General features: G+C 34.4%; 1 protein-coding gene across 4 annotated transcripts in view; it reads left to right on the top strand.

Moving 5' to 3' along the window:
- Positions 1-17,861, top strand: part of LOC140743748 (ecdysone-induced protein 78C) — a 97,454-nt gene that overhangs the window by 38,935 nt on the left and 40,658 nt on the right. For 2 of the 4 annotated variants that reach the window (XM_073075299.1, XM_073075296.1), the window contains exon 2: positions 12,254-12,304. The exons of the other annotated variants lie outside the window; for them this stretch is intronic. In XM_073075299.1, the coding sequence (XP_072931400.1) occupies positions 12,254-12,304 (51 nt within the window). The remainder of the gene's footprint in view (positions 1-12,253; positions 12,305-17,861) is intronic. 4 annotated transcript variants of the gene reach the window in all.

Genomic DNA, 17,861 nt, shown 5'->3' with positions numbered 1-17,861 from the left:
AATGAAGCCACAAACGGCTTATTAGTAAGTTATTTTTTTTTTCATTCTTAACAAATAAAAACATTTTTAGAGAAAATTTACGAATAAATAACTAATACTGCGTAATTTATATAATAAATATATAATTATTTCAAATATTTGAGGGACATCTTAGCACGGAGACGTGGCAAATCTTTTTTACGCAACTATTTCAATTCTCAAAACTGGGTACATTTTCTTGTTAGGAGTGAGTAATCTTTACTAATCTATGGCTATATATAACAATAAATAATAATATAGAAAATAAGTAAATAAAGTACAGTAAGAAGAAAGGAATACTATTTATGAAAAAGAACCGCAATAAAACAATGGTGTAAAAATATAACAATTCTCTGAACCGTTTCATAGTAAATTGTATGAAGAGTGTTAAATATCTCACTCATAATATCTTATAGTTATATTTTATGGCAAAGAAACATACATATGTACACATGGTACACATATAAAAAATATTACATTCTGTGGCAGTCAAGTAAAAACACGAGTAATGTGAAAATGAACGGCCATTGAGCTTCTATTATTGCATAATTATTCGTTATGATATCTGTTTTGTGCAACTCAATGGTACCGTACAAGAGTTGCAGCGCAGGGCGCCGGAGAGCGGCAGCGGGGTCGCTGACCGCGCGTTATGCAACCGCTGATAACGTGACGCAGACGCTGTTGCCATCTTACCTTAGGTTAGGGACTTAATTACGCCATCTGTTCGCTTACCTACACACGTAAGAACTCCTGAAGGTAAATGTTTTTAGAACAGTTTACCAACTGAGCGTACTCAAGCAATAGTCTTCAATTACTGAATGACTGATCTTGATGAAGTGTATTTTGCGTTTATTAAAACACCATCATGGTTTTGTTATTGTTGGGAAGTAGAAAAACATGATGGATATCATAAGTATCATTTCAAATTTTCATTGAGACTAAATAATTTTGATGCAATATTTCTTTATATTCATGAACTAGTAGATAGACCGCTAGTTAATTATAATTTACTTAAGTTTTTCTGAACTTTCTAGCTATAGACAGCTGCTTATTGCTCGGGAACTACAAATTATAATTTATGCTACAAACTGAGAATTTTAAATCAGAATATTATATTTACTGTTTTTACAGGGCTATTTTAAAGCGCCAATTAGTTACTAGAGCTTTATAAAGTGTTTCTTTATCGGCTAAGCTCCATAATACACATTTATTTCCATAATAAATTCTTACATAAAATTATTATCTTGCTCTAATTGGGAATGAAGAGCTACTCGAACGCACAGATTTTATCGTTCAAGTTGTTTGTTTACTGATAAATCTTTCTGAAAGATTTTATTATACGATTTGGTATTTTATCTTAACATCGAATCTTAGTTCACTTGATCGTAAAATGGATGTTTAATATTTAGGTACATGCAACTGCAAACCATTAGAGGTGCGTGGTATTCAGACCCCAAATCTCAAGTGTGAAAGGCCGAAGTACCACAAGGCCATCACTGTTCTACTTTGTCAGCATGTTGCTACGAGTATCATAAGAGCTTTCTGAGTTATTGACTGCCTTTGCTTTTTACTTTTACTAATTAAAATACATTTCAGCGAGTATTTTTTTCTGATTTTATCGTATAAACTTATGATGGCGATACGACGGTTCCTTGAATTAACGCACGGGATTCGGGTCATAGATGATATCCAAATTCTGATAATTGTGCCTGAAGGTGGCCCTGGGAACTCTGTATTTAGACGACACTACCCCCTCGAGGTTGGCTTATTTGATGCGTTTTGTCAAGGAGCTACTTGAAATCCATGGTCGGATGGAGCTGGTAGATGGCCATAGAAATTCTGTACACAACGACGCAAGCCTGTATTAACATATAACAGTCACAAGATTTTACATGTCACAACAATTATATAATTTTATACATGTCATTTGAATAGTATTTTAATAATTTATATTCAAAATCAAAACCAGTCATTAAAATGTCATAAAATCGTTACAATGTCGTCAATCACTACAACGTCAAAGAAAATAATTCACTTGATTCTACTATAAGAAACACAATTATTAAATCGGTACACATTCATCTATTATTATAATTTTATTGATGTTCTTTCTTCTAAAAAATCTCTTATCGAATAATATGCCTTTAAGTACCAAATTTCAACTCATTTCGTCCAGTAGTTTGACCAGTAGAAAAATGACCGTGGCAGACGCTGGAGGTATCCTATAAAGGTTCGGTTTTTTGACTTTTCTCACGGAATCCTAAAAAGTACGTAACTACTTTGCATTTTCCAATTAATAGATATTATATATTATCAGGGATGTTATGGAGCTCCATAACCGTAAACTAAACTATTGGATATCCGAAACCATACGAATCTGATATAAAAGTTTTGAATAATTTCAGATAAGGGCGGAATTTAAATGACGGAGTTGAATGATGATGAATGAGTATTAAGAAAAAAATTCTTCCGTGCAATCCGACGCTGTTCAGATACTTTACAAATAAAAACAAATCATTACATATATGTATTTTCTTACGTATAATCGGATAATACCAGATATAAAATAGTAACCACCATAACTTTAATACTAGCAATAGGAATTGATTAGCAATTCTTAAACATAGATTATGTAAGGTGGCTAGATCTTTCAAGGGATCAAATATGTCGTTAAACAAACGCTATGTAAAAAAGCGTACTATAAACTAAGTGATTATTTGACTGACAAAACGGTGTGGTCTGAAGTAGTTCCAGCTCCACATGTACCATCAGGTTAAGTTTAACATTGTAAAAAACATTTTTTTTTAAAGATGTGTGTTATGGCGTTTCTTTAGCCGCTTCTTCTCCATAACGAAACACCTTGTGAAGTGGTGGTAGTTGTATTGACATTCAAAAAGTGCTCAGTAAAGAACCTATTTTGAATAAAAAATTTTGATTGATTTGATTTGATAATTCCATATCCGTAACTACCGAAACCTACATAACATCCTTACATAAAAATGAATACTTTGCCTGGGGATTGAAGTTCGGCTATAATCATAAATTTTCAAAGAAAAGATATTTATAACGCAAAAGCTCGTGACTGGTTGCACAACGAAACAAGAATACTTAGAAATAGAAAATGGCTTCACAAACTAGAGAGGAAAATTCTATTTCTGCCTTTTTGTTTGAGGCTACTTTTATAATTTATGGAAGTTAGGTGACCCCTTTATTTTTTGTAGTGCTTCACTTAGTTTGACGCATATAATAAATATCATAAAGCATATAATAAAGGTGGAAAGCTTAAGGATTCCGGAGGCACAACCGCCACATCTTTTTCTTGGTTATAACAGCAGTGTTCAGCGCTGCTATGTTCCGGTTGGAGAGGTGTGGCAAGAAAGACTTACTTATCAGAGGCATTCCATCTAAGTCGTCAGGAGGTAGCAACGCATCTGTAGCTGACCACTGGTAGGAGTCTTTTCAATCTGGTCTTGATTACAGATTTTATTGGACTGCAGGATTCAGGTACCAAATTTAAAAAATAGTTATACACAGTGTCCCGTAAGTACTACGACAAGCTTGGAGAGAACATAGGTTAGGAGCTGACCCCTCAGAGAAATGAAATACCTTAGTAAAAGTGTCACCGTATATAAACTATCAATTGTTTTATAAGTTTTTGAAACTAAAGCCCTATTCGTCTTTTTTCGTCTTCGTTTTTTCTGTAATATACTACCAGATAGTTGGTGTACCATACTGAAATATAAACTGGTTACAAGATGGAAACATGAATAAAATAGGGCTATTTTTAGATTCAAAACTTTCTAGTATTATTTCCCCAATTATAACTGCCGAAGTAAAACTTCGTATGTGTATAAAGCTTGAATCACTATCACCATCACCAAATTTGTACACGCAGTTAACGATAGAAGACGAATAGGGCTAAATTTTCAACCAATTATAAAACAATTTATAGTTCAAAAAGTGTCACCGCACTTTTAGTGACGTATTTTTTTCTCTGAGAGATCAACCCCGAACATATATATGTTCTGCCCAAGTTTGTCGTGGTACTTACGGGACACCCAGTAGGTATACCTTGAGTGCGACTATGTTAATTTACATGCATTATTTACACAACAATTAATGTTTATTTTAGCATACAACCATACAATTTGTAGATGTGTATTCTGTTACACAAATATGGCCGCAAGCAAAACCCATTGAGCCAACAAAGCTAACTCGACTCGGTAACCTAGTTAGGCGGCGGCTTTGCCAAACAAATATATCACAGTTATAGATCTGTTATACGTATACTGGTTTTAAACTGGACAGATTATGTGTGACTGATTGAACTTAGTTATCGCTCTACTACATAGCACAGATAATTACTTGTATTGTTGTAACAAACAAATAATATGATTATCTTCTGAATAAGAGTAGTTTCCGCTAGTATTTTGAAACCATAGAATTTACAATTACTCAAATTCATAGAGCTGTAAACTTGAAGTTTTACTAACTTTATAATTGAACGTTAATTGTTACTACAATTGCGTTATCTGTATTTAGAATAAAGATTTTTCTTTATTCCTTGCTATTGTTATACTTCCATAGATGTGATGTGACGATAAATAAAATTAAGTTTGACTAAAGACTAATGCTTATAATATTTTTAGAAAAAAATAATAAAATAGATGCCTTAAAACGGTGGCATATTTTCAACGTAAGTCGCTTTTCATCACAAAATTTATGCTAGCAACGGTCTCATCATCAACCCATTATTGTCCCACTGCTGGGCACGGGACTCGTCACAGAATCAGAAGGATTAGGCCATAGTCCACCGCACTGGCCAAGTGCGAATTGGTAGACTTCACATGCCTAAGATTTCTCAGGTATGCAGGGTTTTCCTCACGATGTTTTCCTTCACCGTTTAAGCAAGTGATAATTAACTTCTAATACGCACATAACATTAAAAAATCAGAGGTGCGAGGGATTTTAACCCCGGACCTCTCGATCAATAAGCCTAGTTTCTTAACCAGTAGGCTAACACTAGCGACTGCTAGCAAAACTTAAATATCTTGTAACATTAAACACCAATTACACCGTGCGTGCCTCCAGCGACATTCGCGCTGAAATAACTGGAACTGAAACACAGTGCCGGCTGTGTGTATTGATCTAATTCTATTTGTAACGAACACTGCACTGATGGACTGTTATCCCTAGTTTATCCCTTCACATACTGGAAATGTAAGTGTCAATACTCTCTCCAAACATTCATAAATTGACAATATTGCTCAATTTAATAGAATTTGTACAATGCATTATATGTGTGCGTACGTAGGTGTACTGTATGTTTGAATGTGAAACACATTCTGGTACGTATATATTTCATTGCAGAAAGTTTAAATTATAGTTTTAGTGTAAAAGAATTCAACAGATGGTTGCTGAGTCTACGCTTAGATTATACTCGTATCTGAGTACTCGAAATTTGTAGAAGATCAAAATCCAATCGCTAATACAAATCAAGTAGGAATACAAACTCTGTTATCGATTTCTCAATATTTATTATTTTTAAGAGGGAGAAAAAAATGTTATTTTTTACCTTATATTAACGTTATTAACCAAATTAACGTTAAAAATTACCCTCGAGTTATAGGTAACGCTTTTTCATCTAACACTTTCAAAGTATAAACCTGCCCCGTGTATCGCGGATGCCAGATCTGTATCAGACCTCTGAATGTATCGTTTTTTAAATGATCATGAGGTCAATTAAACCTTGAATGCTCTCTACCACATAGAAAGCTATAACTGAGTCCAAATAAGAAGATAACAAACGGATTACTATCTTGAACGCTATAAGTACATATATCTCTACCACATTCTATAAACTACAGCAATTTACATTTACTTGATTAGTAATCAAATTCAAATCGAAAGACGACTGTGGGGTATGTCAATGTGACATACAGTAGCACTACCATGAGTTGGGATAGAAACGCCACTATAGAAATTGTAAATAGAAAACTATTGTCATTTTGCTAGTGAATAACATAACTACTATCGTTACGGTATTTCTTGACAACGTCTGTCAAATTAATGACTCATGGGACCGAATTTGTATGGCAATAGATCATAATGACATTCGCTAGCGATTTGATTTCGATAGATTTTTTACGTTACGAGTGGCTCACACTACGGAATTTAGTTCTACGAGTAACCACCAGAGGCGCTGTACAATTTTTCATACATTTATTTTACGCAGTCGCTAGCGAGTAATACTTTTGTGAACTCATGGTAGTGCTACAGGTCGCCAATTTTAATGTAAGATATTAGTAAGCAATATAAACATAAAGTAATATACGCTATTTCAGTATATATATAGGTATCTGAGTTTATAACTAATATAAGCGGGGGACAAATTATGCTTTATTGAAACACACTTAATATCTTCCAATACTATTAATTGTAAATGTGGTTGACAAACAATGAATGTCTGTCTAAATACATGTACTCGAATGTTTACAATAATTATGTCTAAATACTTAAGTAAAATAATTAATGGAAGCACCATATGGGTAATCAAAACATGTCAAGTGTCATAAAATAAGCAAAAAATATTTATTATAGGAACAAAAACACGACTGTTTAAAATATAGTCTAAGTCGCTCCCACAAATTAGATGAACAACGACACCACATATGTTTAAATCCGACAAGCCGTTTGAGTTACAAAAAAAATATTACTCTCTGGGTAATAAAAATACATACACTGTACATTTTGTTAACACACGTTGTGTATTTAGACTGAAAATAGCACGAAATAGCGTAGAAAGTACTAAGTAGTAATAGCTACTCGTACTAAGAAATAGCACAAAGTAGCGTAGTAGTAGAAATAGCGTAGCACCGTAGAGGTAGTTTAGAGGTAATCTTATAAGAGTCGCGATCGACAATCCTTTCAACAGTTACTAGACAGAAGCGGCAATTCTATCCGTTATTTATAACCACCCAACAATGTTTTTTAACGAGGGCGAAACCTTCAAATGGTTCCCGACGACGTGGGAGCGACGCCGGGTTATGTGGGATTTTTACCGCACTAAAATCCCTCCGGTGGCCGTCCTCAACGCTTGTTGGAGAACTCCGGGATCTCCGATGGAACGCAACCGGAGTCCTCCAAGCGCGATGCCCCTATCGAACTGCACTCAAAAGGGTTGCCCGTGTTGCCCATACAAAACCGTTTATGCATAAATATGATGTTCGATTATGCAAATTTAAAAACAGTCAAGTAATGATACCGGTACCCTGCTTGCCTACTGTTTCGAAGTATTCTATAGACATCGAGCAGAACTCTATGCAACTCTCTCCTCGTTAGGGTTCTCACATTCAGATCTTGTTATGTTGCAAATATCGTCGGACAAACTGTTTTTTAGGAGCCAACCGTCGTCTCCTGTCCTTGAGTGTTTTACTCATGGGAACTGTACACAGAGGAGTCGAAGCGAAATGATTAGAGAACGGCTACTAGATTTAACGCATAAAGCATTTTTCTTACAGTACGAGTTGTTGTCAGTCAGTTTTTGGATAGAACAACTTCTACAATATAAGACTTCTACAATCTAATATCAATTACTAATATTCAGTGTATTAGATAATAGGATCATTTCGAGAGCACTTTAAATAATATTAAGTACTTATTTTGACTAGAAATATCCATGATATTAATTTGGCGCTTTTGGTGCTTCAAAGATTAACTGCCTACGTACCCAATTAGTTGGATCGAAAATATTGAACATAAATAATTTTATTCAACTTTCCTCCACCCACGTCGAGATACATCTATATCGGAGACCTACGGCACACATCATGCTGTCCCTGATAGTCGTAACCACCCACGCAGCTAATGGCTCCGTTTGGATGACAAATACCACCCTTTATGCAATACAGATATCAAATGCCACTATTGATTTGGTATAAGTGCACGATGCACCTTGTATGCAGGTAAAAATAGATTTATCATACCTGTATGCCGTCTTGCCCATAGATTTACTTAAAAGGGTATTATTATATTACCAGTGAAATGGAGCAATGTCTTCAAGAGCACGTGTAAGTGTCCTACAGAATCCACTGGCACAGGAAACTGAAATTGAATGCATGTAAGTGGTAATATTTTCTTTTATTATATTTGCAATCTAAATACTAATGTCTGAATGCCTTGTTTAAGTATGTCTTACTTACACCTCTCAACCCATTGTAAAGCAATGCTTAACACTGTTGTAAGAAGGTAGAAATAGTTGTGATGGTGATTGGTAATTAACGACCTTCAGGTAGAAATATTATTTTATAACTAACTTAGTTGTAACCTTTGTGAACCTTTTGTGTCTCACCAGTGGGCAGGTGCCTATATTTTTCACCAAGCTGATCTAATACGGGTTAGAAAAGGTAGGTAATCGATTCAACGTATTTTTAGTTGTATGAAAGCGGGCCAAAAAATTGAAGCCACCCATACAGTCCCCGAGTTACGAGTAGATGTTCCTTAATTTCGTAGATCGGTTTAGATCTACACAAATTGATTGGCAATTCATTTAAAATATAACGTTTTCTACACTCATAGTCCCGTCTTATTCCCTTTGTCGTGGGTGCCATAAACACATATAAAGCTAGAAACACAAACACCCAGACCCAGAACATCTCTTATCTTAATTTATCACGCAGCTGCTTGGTCAGAGGTCGAACCCGGAACCCCTTCCGCATCAAACTGATATGAAGACGGCTCCGCCACGCAGGTCGTAAAAATGGCTAAATTATAGAAATGGGAAATATTAGCAATAGTTGCGAGTGCCACGCACGAGGAAGTAGCTTCAAAGAGCAAAGTAAAAACTATATTTACTGAGTTGCAAGTGAATCAATTTGTAATTAGTTGAATTGTTCTCACATTGCGTCTATCGCCGCTCAGATTTCCCACCGGACGTCGTGTGAAGTGAAAACCAATACCACTTAAGGTACATATTTATAAAGGAAATATTTATTTTCCTGTCATTAAATGTTAACCTTTTGAACTAAGTACTTTGGTTACAATATGTCCTATGTTATATGTTTACATGTGTCCTAAACAACATTAATAAATAAGTAACATTATAAAATAATACATGAATTGTCGAAATGTAGTGTAACATTAAATTAAATCATTTAATGTATACAGCTCTACCTTTTAGACGGCTCTACTTTTATCGTCTTCAACATAAGACAAGAAACATGTAGGGGAAATATAATATATATGTATGTATATAATTGTAATAATATTATATTGTATAGTCTGTTTCTTGTCGGGTTTTGAAGGTTCATCGTATGTCTATCACACATTAGTTTATCCCGGTATCGGGACATAAAAAGCATCAGTTATTATATTCCAAAATATATTCATAGTTATTTGTTATAAGATTTATCCCCTTTCTTATTTTTAATTATAATCACATCTTCCAGTAAGAGAAGACACAATTCACAAAGGTTGGTTTGTTTTCACCTGGCTTATTATGGCATCTGGCAACAGTGGCTACATTCAAAAGACGCGTGGACTAACATAAAGATGGTTTAATACTATAATGGCTTGTAAAGATCAAAAGGACCATCTGGGAAATTTATTTAGATAGGGGTAGGCAACCCTTAGATACGTGGACCCTGACATTGGGACTAGTCCACAAGCTAAAGGTAGCTCAGCGAGCTATGGAACGAGCTATGCTCGGCGTCTCTTTGCGGGATAAAATCCGTAATACGAAGATCCGGCAAAGAACTGGAGTAACCGACATAGATCGAAGAATTAGCAAGCCGAAGTGGCAGTGGACTGGACACATATGTCGCAGAACCGATGGCCGATGGGGCAGGCGAGTTCTCGAGTGGCGACCACGAATCGGCAGACGGAGTGTAGGACGCCCCCCGGCGCGCTGGACCGACGACCTAAAGAAGGCTGGTGGTAGTGGCTGGATGAGAGCAGCGCAGGACCGGGTGCTGTGGCACACCCTAGGGGAGGCCTATGTTCAGCAGTGGAACGATAAAGGTTGAAGTGATGATGATGATGATGATGATGAACCCTTCGATAGGGACGATAAGTCAATCGTGGCATATTTACTCTTTGCTAAGTAAACTCTAGGTGAATTGATCACCTAGAGTCTTTAATCTCGGTATAATAAAGTTAGCCATCTCTAGGATAGATTGTTTAAAAATTTTATTCGAAAAAAAACATTATATTAATTGAATCTAAGACTGACGATTGTACTACAAAAGTACTACACAAAACTACTACAAAGTATTGTATAAAATATTGTAGTATAAAAGCAAAAAGAGAGTTTTAGTTTCTTGTCCAATATTTTTCATTGTAAAATTTTAACCAAATATCACGGAATCATTCCAGCCGGTCGCCTATGATTCCACTCATAAACTTAGATAAGCACATTATTATATTTTTACGACAATAATATTTTTTGAAAAAAACCTTTTGTGACATCCCTACATTCAATATTCCAATTGGTTTCGTATTAGGTTCACTCAAAACTTGACTCGCCTAATTCATACGCATTCCCGTATAACATGTCTGCATACACAGACTAATAGATAAATAATTAAGCTTAATACGCGAGTATCGAAACAGAACACATTCCACTATCATGACAAACAGAGATCCAACAATGCCGTCAAATTTGACAAAACTAATTAAATATCGTATCTCCTGACTTCGACTTCCTGACTACATTCTGTTTGCGGCTTTCAAACAACAGAACGGGAGATATTTGATTTATGTTCAATCAAATACGATGATGTCTAAAAAGTTTGTTTCTTGCTCGGATAACTATTTTGAATTAACTTTACAAAGGTCTTAAAATTCGATAAACTCTACGATTTATTTGGTAGCCCTGGGTAATTAATCAAATCAAATAAAATCAAAAATATTTTGTTCAAAGTAGATCTTTTACAGAATTATTTTTGAACGTCAATAGTCTTCTAGCATTTCACACGATGTGACGTTAGGGAGAAGTAGCGGCGAATAAAACTCCATAACGCACATTTTAAAAAGTTTAATCTATAATGACAAACTTACGCTAATGGCTACTTCAGACCAACAAGATTTATAAATATATATATATATATATATATATAATCATATATAATCAAAATCTTTTGCTAATTTTTATTGCACGCTCTCATGAAACTCCACCTTAGACCGATATTGATTTTTAAAACCTCTCCTACGTCTGTACCTACGAGGTAAAATATCGCCATCAAAAACGTAATAATGTGTGTAGGTGTAGGGGTGGCTTTTTCTTTCTCATTTTTTTGCGGATTGGTAAACACGTGTCAACCGGCGTGGAGTGCTCCACTTATAAATTTTCGAAAAGCACCCCACACTTTTTCCACAATTATACAATACACGTTAATCCTGAGGATGTTGATAAGGAAAATGGTAAAAAATTATTAAAATCGTGTATTGTCATAGATTTTAGATATTTTTTCAAAATTTTGAATTAAACTGAACGTTCAAAGTGGATAGAAATCGGGCTCAAAGATTCCGTTACTGTTACGTACATACATACAAACGTACAACCCAAGCGAATAAAAGCGTGTTAAAAAGAACCATTAGATAAGTAACTTTATATAATTCAATTGTATTAAGGGTGAGTGAAACCACGCAGAGACGTTGTTAATACTCCTGTGCATGAATGTACACGTGGAAAAGGGGTATGCTCAAAATAAGGACACAATTAATAGATTAAATATCCTATATTTCTTTGAAACTGTTACACGTGGAAGCCCACGCTCGAATGTCTCTCACCTTTACAACGCTAACGAATGTATAAGCGATACCTTCAATAGACATCAAAGTATCTGGGACTTACTCTTCTCACAATGCCTTTCACGGCACGTGTAACAAATAGATTTCTGATATTTTCAGCTCGTGGAAATGTCGCAACAACAAGATTATTCCTGCAACTATTTTTTCAGTAGGTAGTTACTTAAAGGCAGTCGAATGATTTAGAAATTAAAATATCTGATTTTGTTCTTTTACTGAAGATGAGAGCAATATTGCAAATTATGGGGACCCGCTTTGATATATGAAATCCAAAAAAAAAGAACATAAGACAACTTGAATTAAATGGAGTTATTAATATTAACTTACTTACTCACTACTTACTAATGATTGTTTTTGGGATTATACGTCAGATGTATATGCATATAAGAACTTGTGTTGTTCCTTATTACAAATATTTGTTTCATTACAGGTTTAAAACGAAAAGTACGGCAGAGGAAGAGAGCGTATCGTAAGAAAAGAGGTTACTATTGAATTATAAGACGTTCCTAATATATCCCCTACGTAAACGCTTGGCCACGATCTACGTTTCCACTGGTATCCTTGCACAGTACCCTTAGTAAGAGTTTTTACGTTTGCACGCCCGTGGATCGTGCGTTGTATGAGCGAATGCGTAAGCGGTGAACCTTGTGGAGCAAACGTAAAAACTTATACTAAGGATACAGTTGTCCGTGCGCTTAACCGCTGGGCGGCGCGCCGCTTTCCGAAAAGCCAAACATCCGCCCGCCTCACACCTTCTTGTGTGGCGCACCTTTTTTGCGGTTTTCCCTTGTAAAGGAAACTTCGCGGCCAAGTCGTTTAGAGATTTTTCTTATTACTTTTGCCGTACTTTTTGTCTCCTGTTTTTTTTTTTCTGTGTCGTAATATTTCCTTGCTTATTTTCCTGTAGTCGTTTTGTTCTGTATGTTACTTTAGATGTATTTTATTACACACATATTAATTAAAATACAAAATTCTTTCGAGATTCCGGCAGTGTAATTAACAGAAGAATTTTGTGACCACATTATTTACCTGTTGACATTTAGGTCAGACCAGACGATCAGTTAGAAATATTGAAAACGCCCTCAGGAACTGGAAATTACTCATTAGCAATACAACTTTTGATCCTTATGGTTTTAACATGTGGGTATAGACCGCGGGGTCTAAGCTGAGCTTTGCATCAGTGTGAGTGAACAAAAAGTAGATTCAAATAAAAAACTTTCATAAACAAATTTTATCATTTTAAGTTAGGTACATAAGTTGAAGAGGGATTCTTGTTTAAATAAAATACCGTAAAAAGTGTTTTTACAATATGCAATTAATTTAATTAAATAATCTTTGTAGTATTTAAACCCACCATTTTGATACATTGTACAATTTTATAATAAGAGATATTGCGAAATATTTCGCGAATGTCTAGATAGAATCAGAGCTAAGTCTGTGATTTGAAAATTGTACAATGCAGAAAAATGGTGAATTTAACTGCTACAAAGTTTATTTCACTTATTTTTTTAATATTTAGTCTGTCTTCTCATTTTCTACAAGTTTCAATTTCATGAGTTGTACTAAGTATTAACGTTACATTTTTAGTTATTAAAAAAATATTTGTGTTATTTTAAATTACATTTCAACAAAAAAAATATTTTTGATATTTTAAATTATTTGCACATTCAAGTTTATTTATATCGGATGCCATTTTACTAAAAAATCGCACACAAAAACAAAATATTAATAAATATAGTTCAAAAAACTAAAAAACACGCTTTTATGATAAAATTAACTAAAAAGTAGAAAATCTAAATGAATCTAGGAATCAATTAAGGAACAGTAAATAGTATCTATTGTAAAATAAATCTACAAAGTTTGAACGAAATCTGGCCGTTTAAAGTGGGTCAAAATCGCGCCCAAAGAAGTCGGTTACAAACATACAAACAAACATACAAACATACAGGTGAAGCTAATAAAAAGCGTGTAAAAATTAAACAATTCTGTTATCAGTACAAGAAGTGATTGCCAAATGTCAAAAGTTACACCTCGCGGACTACACGATAAAGAATATGAAAATGTAACTGTCACCTAAAGTCATTTTTATTTTATTGTAATGAATTTTTGAAACTGAATGCATCGTTATATTCCCACTTTGTCTCATCAATATGCCCTGTAAACACATAAGCATAACTTTTTAAATACATATTAGGCAGCTAGATGGGAACTACTGGTGGTTTTAAAGAGCATCTTGAATATAAAGAGAAGTAGGACGCTTGTAAGTAATATTAGATTCGTTGACTTAATAATAACTGCGTTCGATCTAACATCGAAAGTAGTAACGAGGTTTAAAACTAAATAACCTCTGCATATATTTATGCCTTGTTAGACACTGTTATGTACACTTGGGTATTTTTTCATGTAACACATATATATTAATATATACGAGCTTTTCAGATAATTAGCATGGTATATGTACTTGTATGTCCAAAACACATTGCATACGTATTTCTGTCCAACCAAAAATATAAATGGTCGCGCTGCCACACCTATTTTTCAATTAAAAAATCAAAGAATCGTTTTTTATTTGCCTTTACATGGTGACTAATTTTGATGAAATAAAGTGCAATTCTAAAAAATAATGAGTACGCTTTTCAAAATTCCATTCAGTGCTTACTTTCGAAAATTATAAGAATACAAACCAACAAAATAAGAACGTTAAATATTTCACTAGATATCGGATTACTTATATGATTTTTTTTTGGTTGTTGTTTTGTTACTTTATTTCATATTCATTTTTTAATTGATAGTGCATATATATCAGTAGTTACAAGTGTTAGGCGTGTCGTTCATGTGGTTCATAACTTGTTGGGTGATGCTTCATTTGGATTTTTCTGTCTGATAAGTAAGCTAAAAGAGTCAAACTATCATTGTTTGTACGTCGTAATAGTACCATATTCAAACTTACCATAAGTATTTCATAAATATTAAAGGTTATTGAATACAGAACCCGCAATAGTTACAAGATACCAAAAGTACACGAGGACCTTAACTTTAAAAAAAAATAGAAAAGTTAAAAGAATGTTATATTTTTGTTTTATTCCGCATTTATTTTATTGTCACATGAAAAATGACTTAAAAAGACTGTATCCTAGATATATTAAAATGTTCACATTTCAGAAACAAGAATATTATGTCTATCCCTTTATTATGGTTGGACAAAAAATGTTAAGTAATTTGTGATTTGTGGATAAAACTTGACCGTAAATTACACCACTAATTACTCTGATACCACAGGATACTCGATATCGATTTACGTAGATAAACGCAAAACCTATTCATAAAATATGGTAATATGATAGTGCAGCGTTTCCCAGCCTTATTCAGCCCACGGACCCTTAGGAAATCAAGCACAGTTTTCACGGATCCCCTTAATAAATTAAACAGCGAAAAAAACGCAATCCCAAATATCATTTGTATACAGGAGAGCCAAAACATTTTTTTTTATAGATTAATAATAGTGTTAAACATCATTGGATGCATCTTTTTTAATTTTTTAAAATACCGTGTGCTTAGATCACATTTTTCTAATAAAACTGGTTTGCTGATTTTTCGTTTTGCGGCCCTTTTGCATTTAATGAGCGATTTATGTATGGTCCAGAGATGACACCGCAGACCCCCATATATATACTTGCGGACCCCCAGGGGTCCGCGGACCACAGGTTGGGAAACACGGTGATAGTGCATATTTCGCTTTCTTATGCATATTTCCGTGCTAATTTCAGTATTCTGTCTCTATAATATCACTAACAACATAATTATTATGCTGGTTGAACTAGTTTAAATTCATTAACTATGGAATAACAGCCTACTTTAAGCCCAGTAGGCTTAGAGAATACTTTATAAGTATTGATTGCAAGGCAGTTGACCAACTTTGTTCACATTTCATACAAGACATAAAACGAAGAAAAATATATATTTGCTTCTTATTGATAGATAGATAGATAGGTAGGTTAGGTAGTGTAGGTAGTCAGGTTGTCCTAAATAGATGAATTTATCAATGTCGATAGTAAAACCATAAAAACATTCCGTTTATTTTATCCAAAATATAAACCCGAAAAGAAATCATAATTTTTATTTATAATGATAACGGTTATTTAAAAAAAACTGTTAATCAAAAAAATTATTTCTACCATTTCCTAAAAGTGTTAAAACGTGTCAGCATTTAAGATAAAAACAAAGGCTAATAACTTATTTCCTGTGTTTATAATATACTCTATATTTTAATAGTGTATACAGGGTGAATTTTTAAAACGGGCCTTTAGGGCCAAATCCGAAACTATAAGGATTAGCGAAAAATGCTGAGAGGAGTTACGAGGCCGATTTTGATAAAAACTAAAACTGCATCATTACTTTTTTAAAATAAATTTTTCCCTAGCCGGGAATCGAACGGGTTCATTTAGAAAAAAAATACACCCTCTATATTATTCCACTATCTGATAGTGTTGCTTATAAGGATCAAAATCTGGGAAGTAATGATAAATGACAAACTAAAGAAAGTAGAGTGTATACAGCACTCTACTTTCTTAATTTAAAATAATAACGTAATGAAAATTATTCATTTCACCCTACAAAAATACGCTCTACAAAAATAAACGGTACAGTAGCAAAATAAATATTTTATAATATTTCTATGGCCGATTGGTAACGAATTTGCGTCATCGGTTCAGAGTCGTATCGGTTTGGGCGGGGATGTTGAAAGGGGCAGGGCGCAGGTGTCGCACGCCACCCCGACGTCGAGCTGAACGAGCCCTTACCGATAACTCGTGTTAGTTGCGTACTTGCAACACGGTGCAACACGCAGCTCGGCCGTCGCGATAAATCTCAGCGGGAGAACCAAATCAACTGTTGAGCGGGAAGCTACCCGGTCCGCACCGCGGTCTAGCTCCCTTAGTGCTTTTTAGTTTATTCGGAAATCAGTAGTTTGTGAGTCTAGAATCAGTGATTTTATTTTATTTTTACCCTTTTTTCACACCCTGTTTCCGGTTTCGCGACTGAGAAGATTTTCCGCGAATTGTCAGACAAAATACGGTACATGGTGCGATTTTTTGAATTCTTAAATTTGAAAACGTACCGTATTTAGTCTCGTCAATCGTGAAGGCATTCGCATTAATTTCGCAATAAATATACTATTGTGAAATTAATTCGGATGTGGGTTTGTACGAGCTTAAATAATTTAATTACCTTTTTTGTAATTATTATTATTAAATGTAATATTCCTGTGTGCCTCTATTATTTATTAGGACGTGGGTTCGTAGTCGAATGTACTCTTCGTAATTGATTTTAACGTTGATCGCGCGTAAGCCTATTAGCATAAAACTTTCAGCGATCTACGGCGATACGGAACCAACTTGTAAAAGAAATAAAACCTTTAAACTACAGTCAAGTTTCAACAAATAGACTATCTTTAAATAAATAATGCAATACGCTTTTTTATATTTTTAATAATGGTTTAATTCATCAGTTAATTTACGGTTTTACATACCTTATTTTTTATAATTATAACGTTTTAATGTCATGATATTTATGTGCATTTTTTACTCGACGAGCTGGAAGTATTATATTTCAAAAATGGCGGTAGTAAAAGACTAATGATTTGAATCTTGGTTTGCCGATCGGGTATTCCGAGCTTTGAAAACCAGGCGTGCATCTTTGCTTTCATGAAGTTATAATTAGGTGTATATTTAATATAATATGAGAGTACCAGACAAGCAGGCAGTCCACATGATGGTAAGTGGCTACTGCCGCCCATGCACATCTGTAATCAACCCCAGATAGGCATAGGTATTCCTACCCGAGGTCAGCCACAGATGCGCCGCTACCCCTGAGTACTAAGCTGAAACGCCTCGGAAAAGTATGTCTCCCTTAAATATTATAATTTAATGATCTCTTGCTGAAACGGCGAAACAAAATCTCCAGGAAACCTACCTAACCTAACCTACCTCTACGCCTGATATTTTCTCCAATAAAAGTTCATAGGGGTGCGTAGAGTCTGT

This window comes from Epargyreus clarus, unplaced genomic scaffold, assembly GCF_041222505.1.
Source record: "Epargyreus clarus isolate Ecla_fem2 unplaced genomic scaffold, WU_Ecla_fem_2.2 ptg000007l, whole genome shotgun sequence".
Lineage (NCBI taxonomy): Eukaryota > Metazoa > Arthropoda > Insecta > Lepidoptera > Hesperiidae > Epargyreus > Epargyreus clarus.
This window is presented reverse-complemented; position numbering and strand designations above follow the sequence as displayed.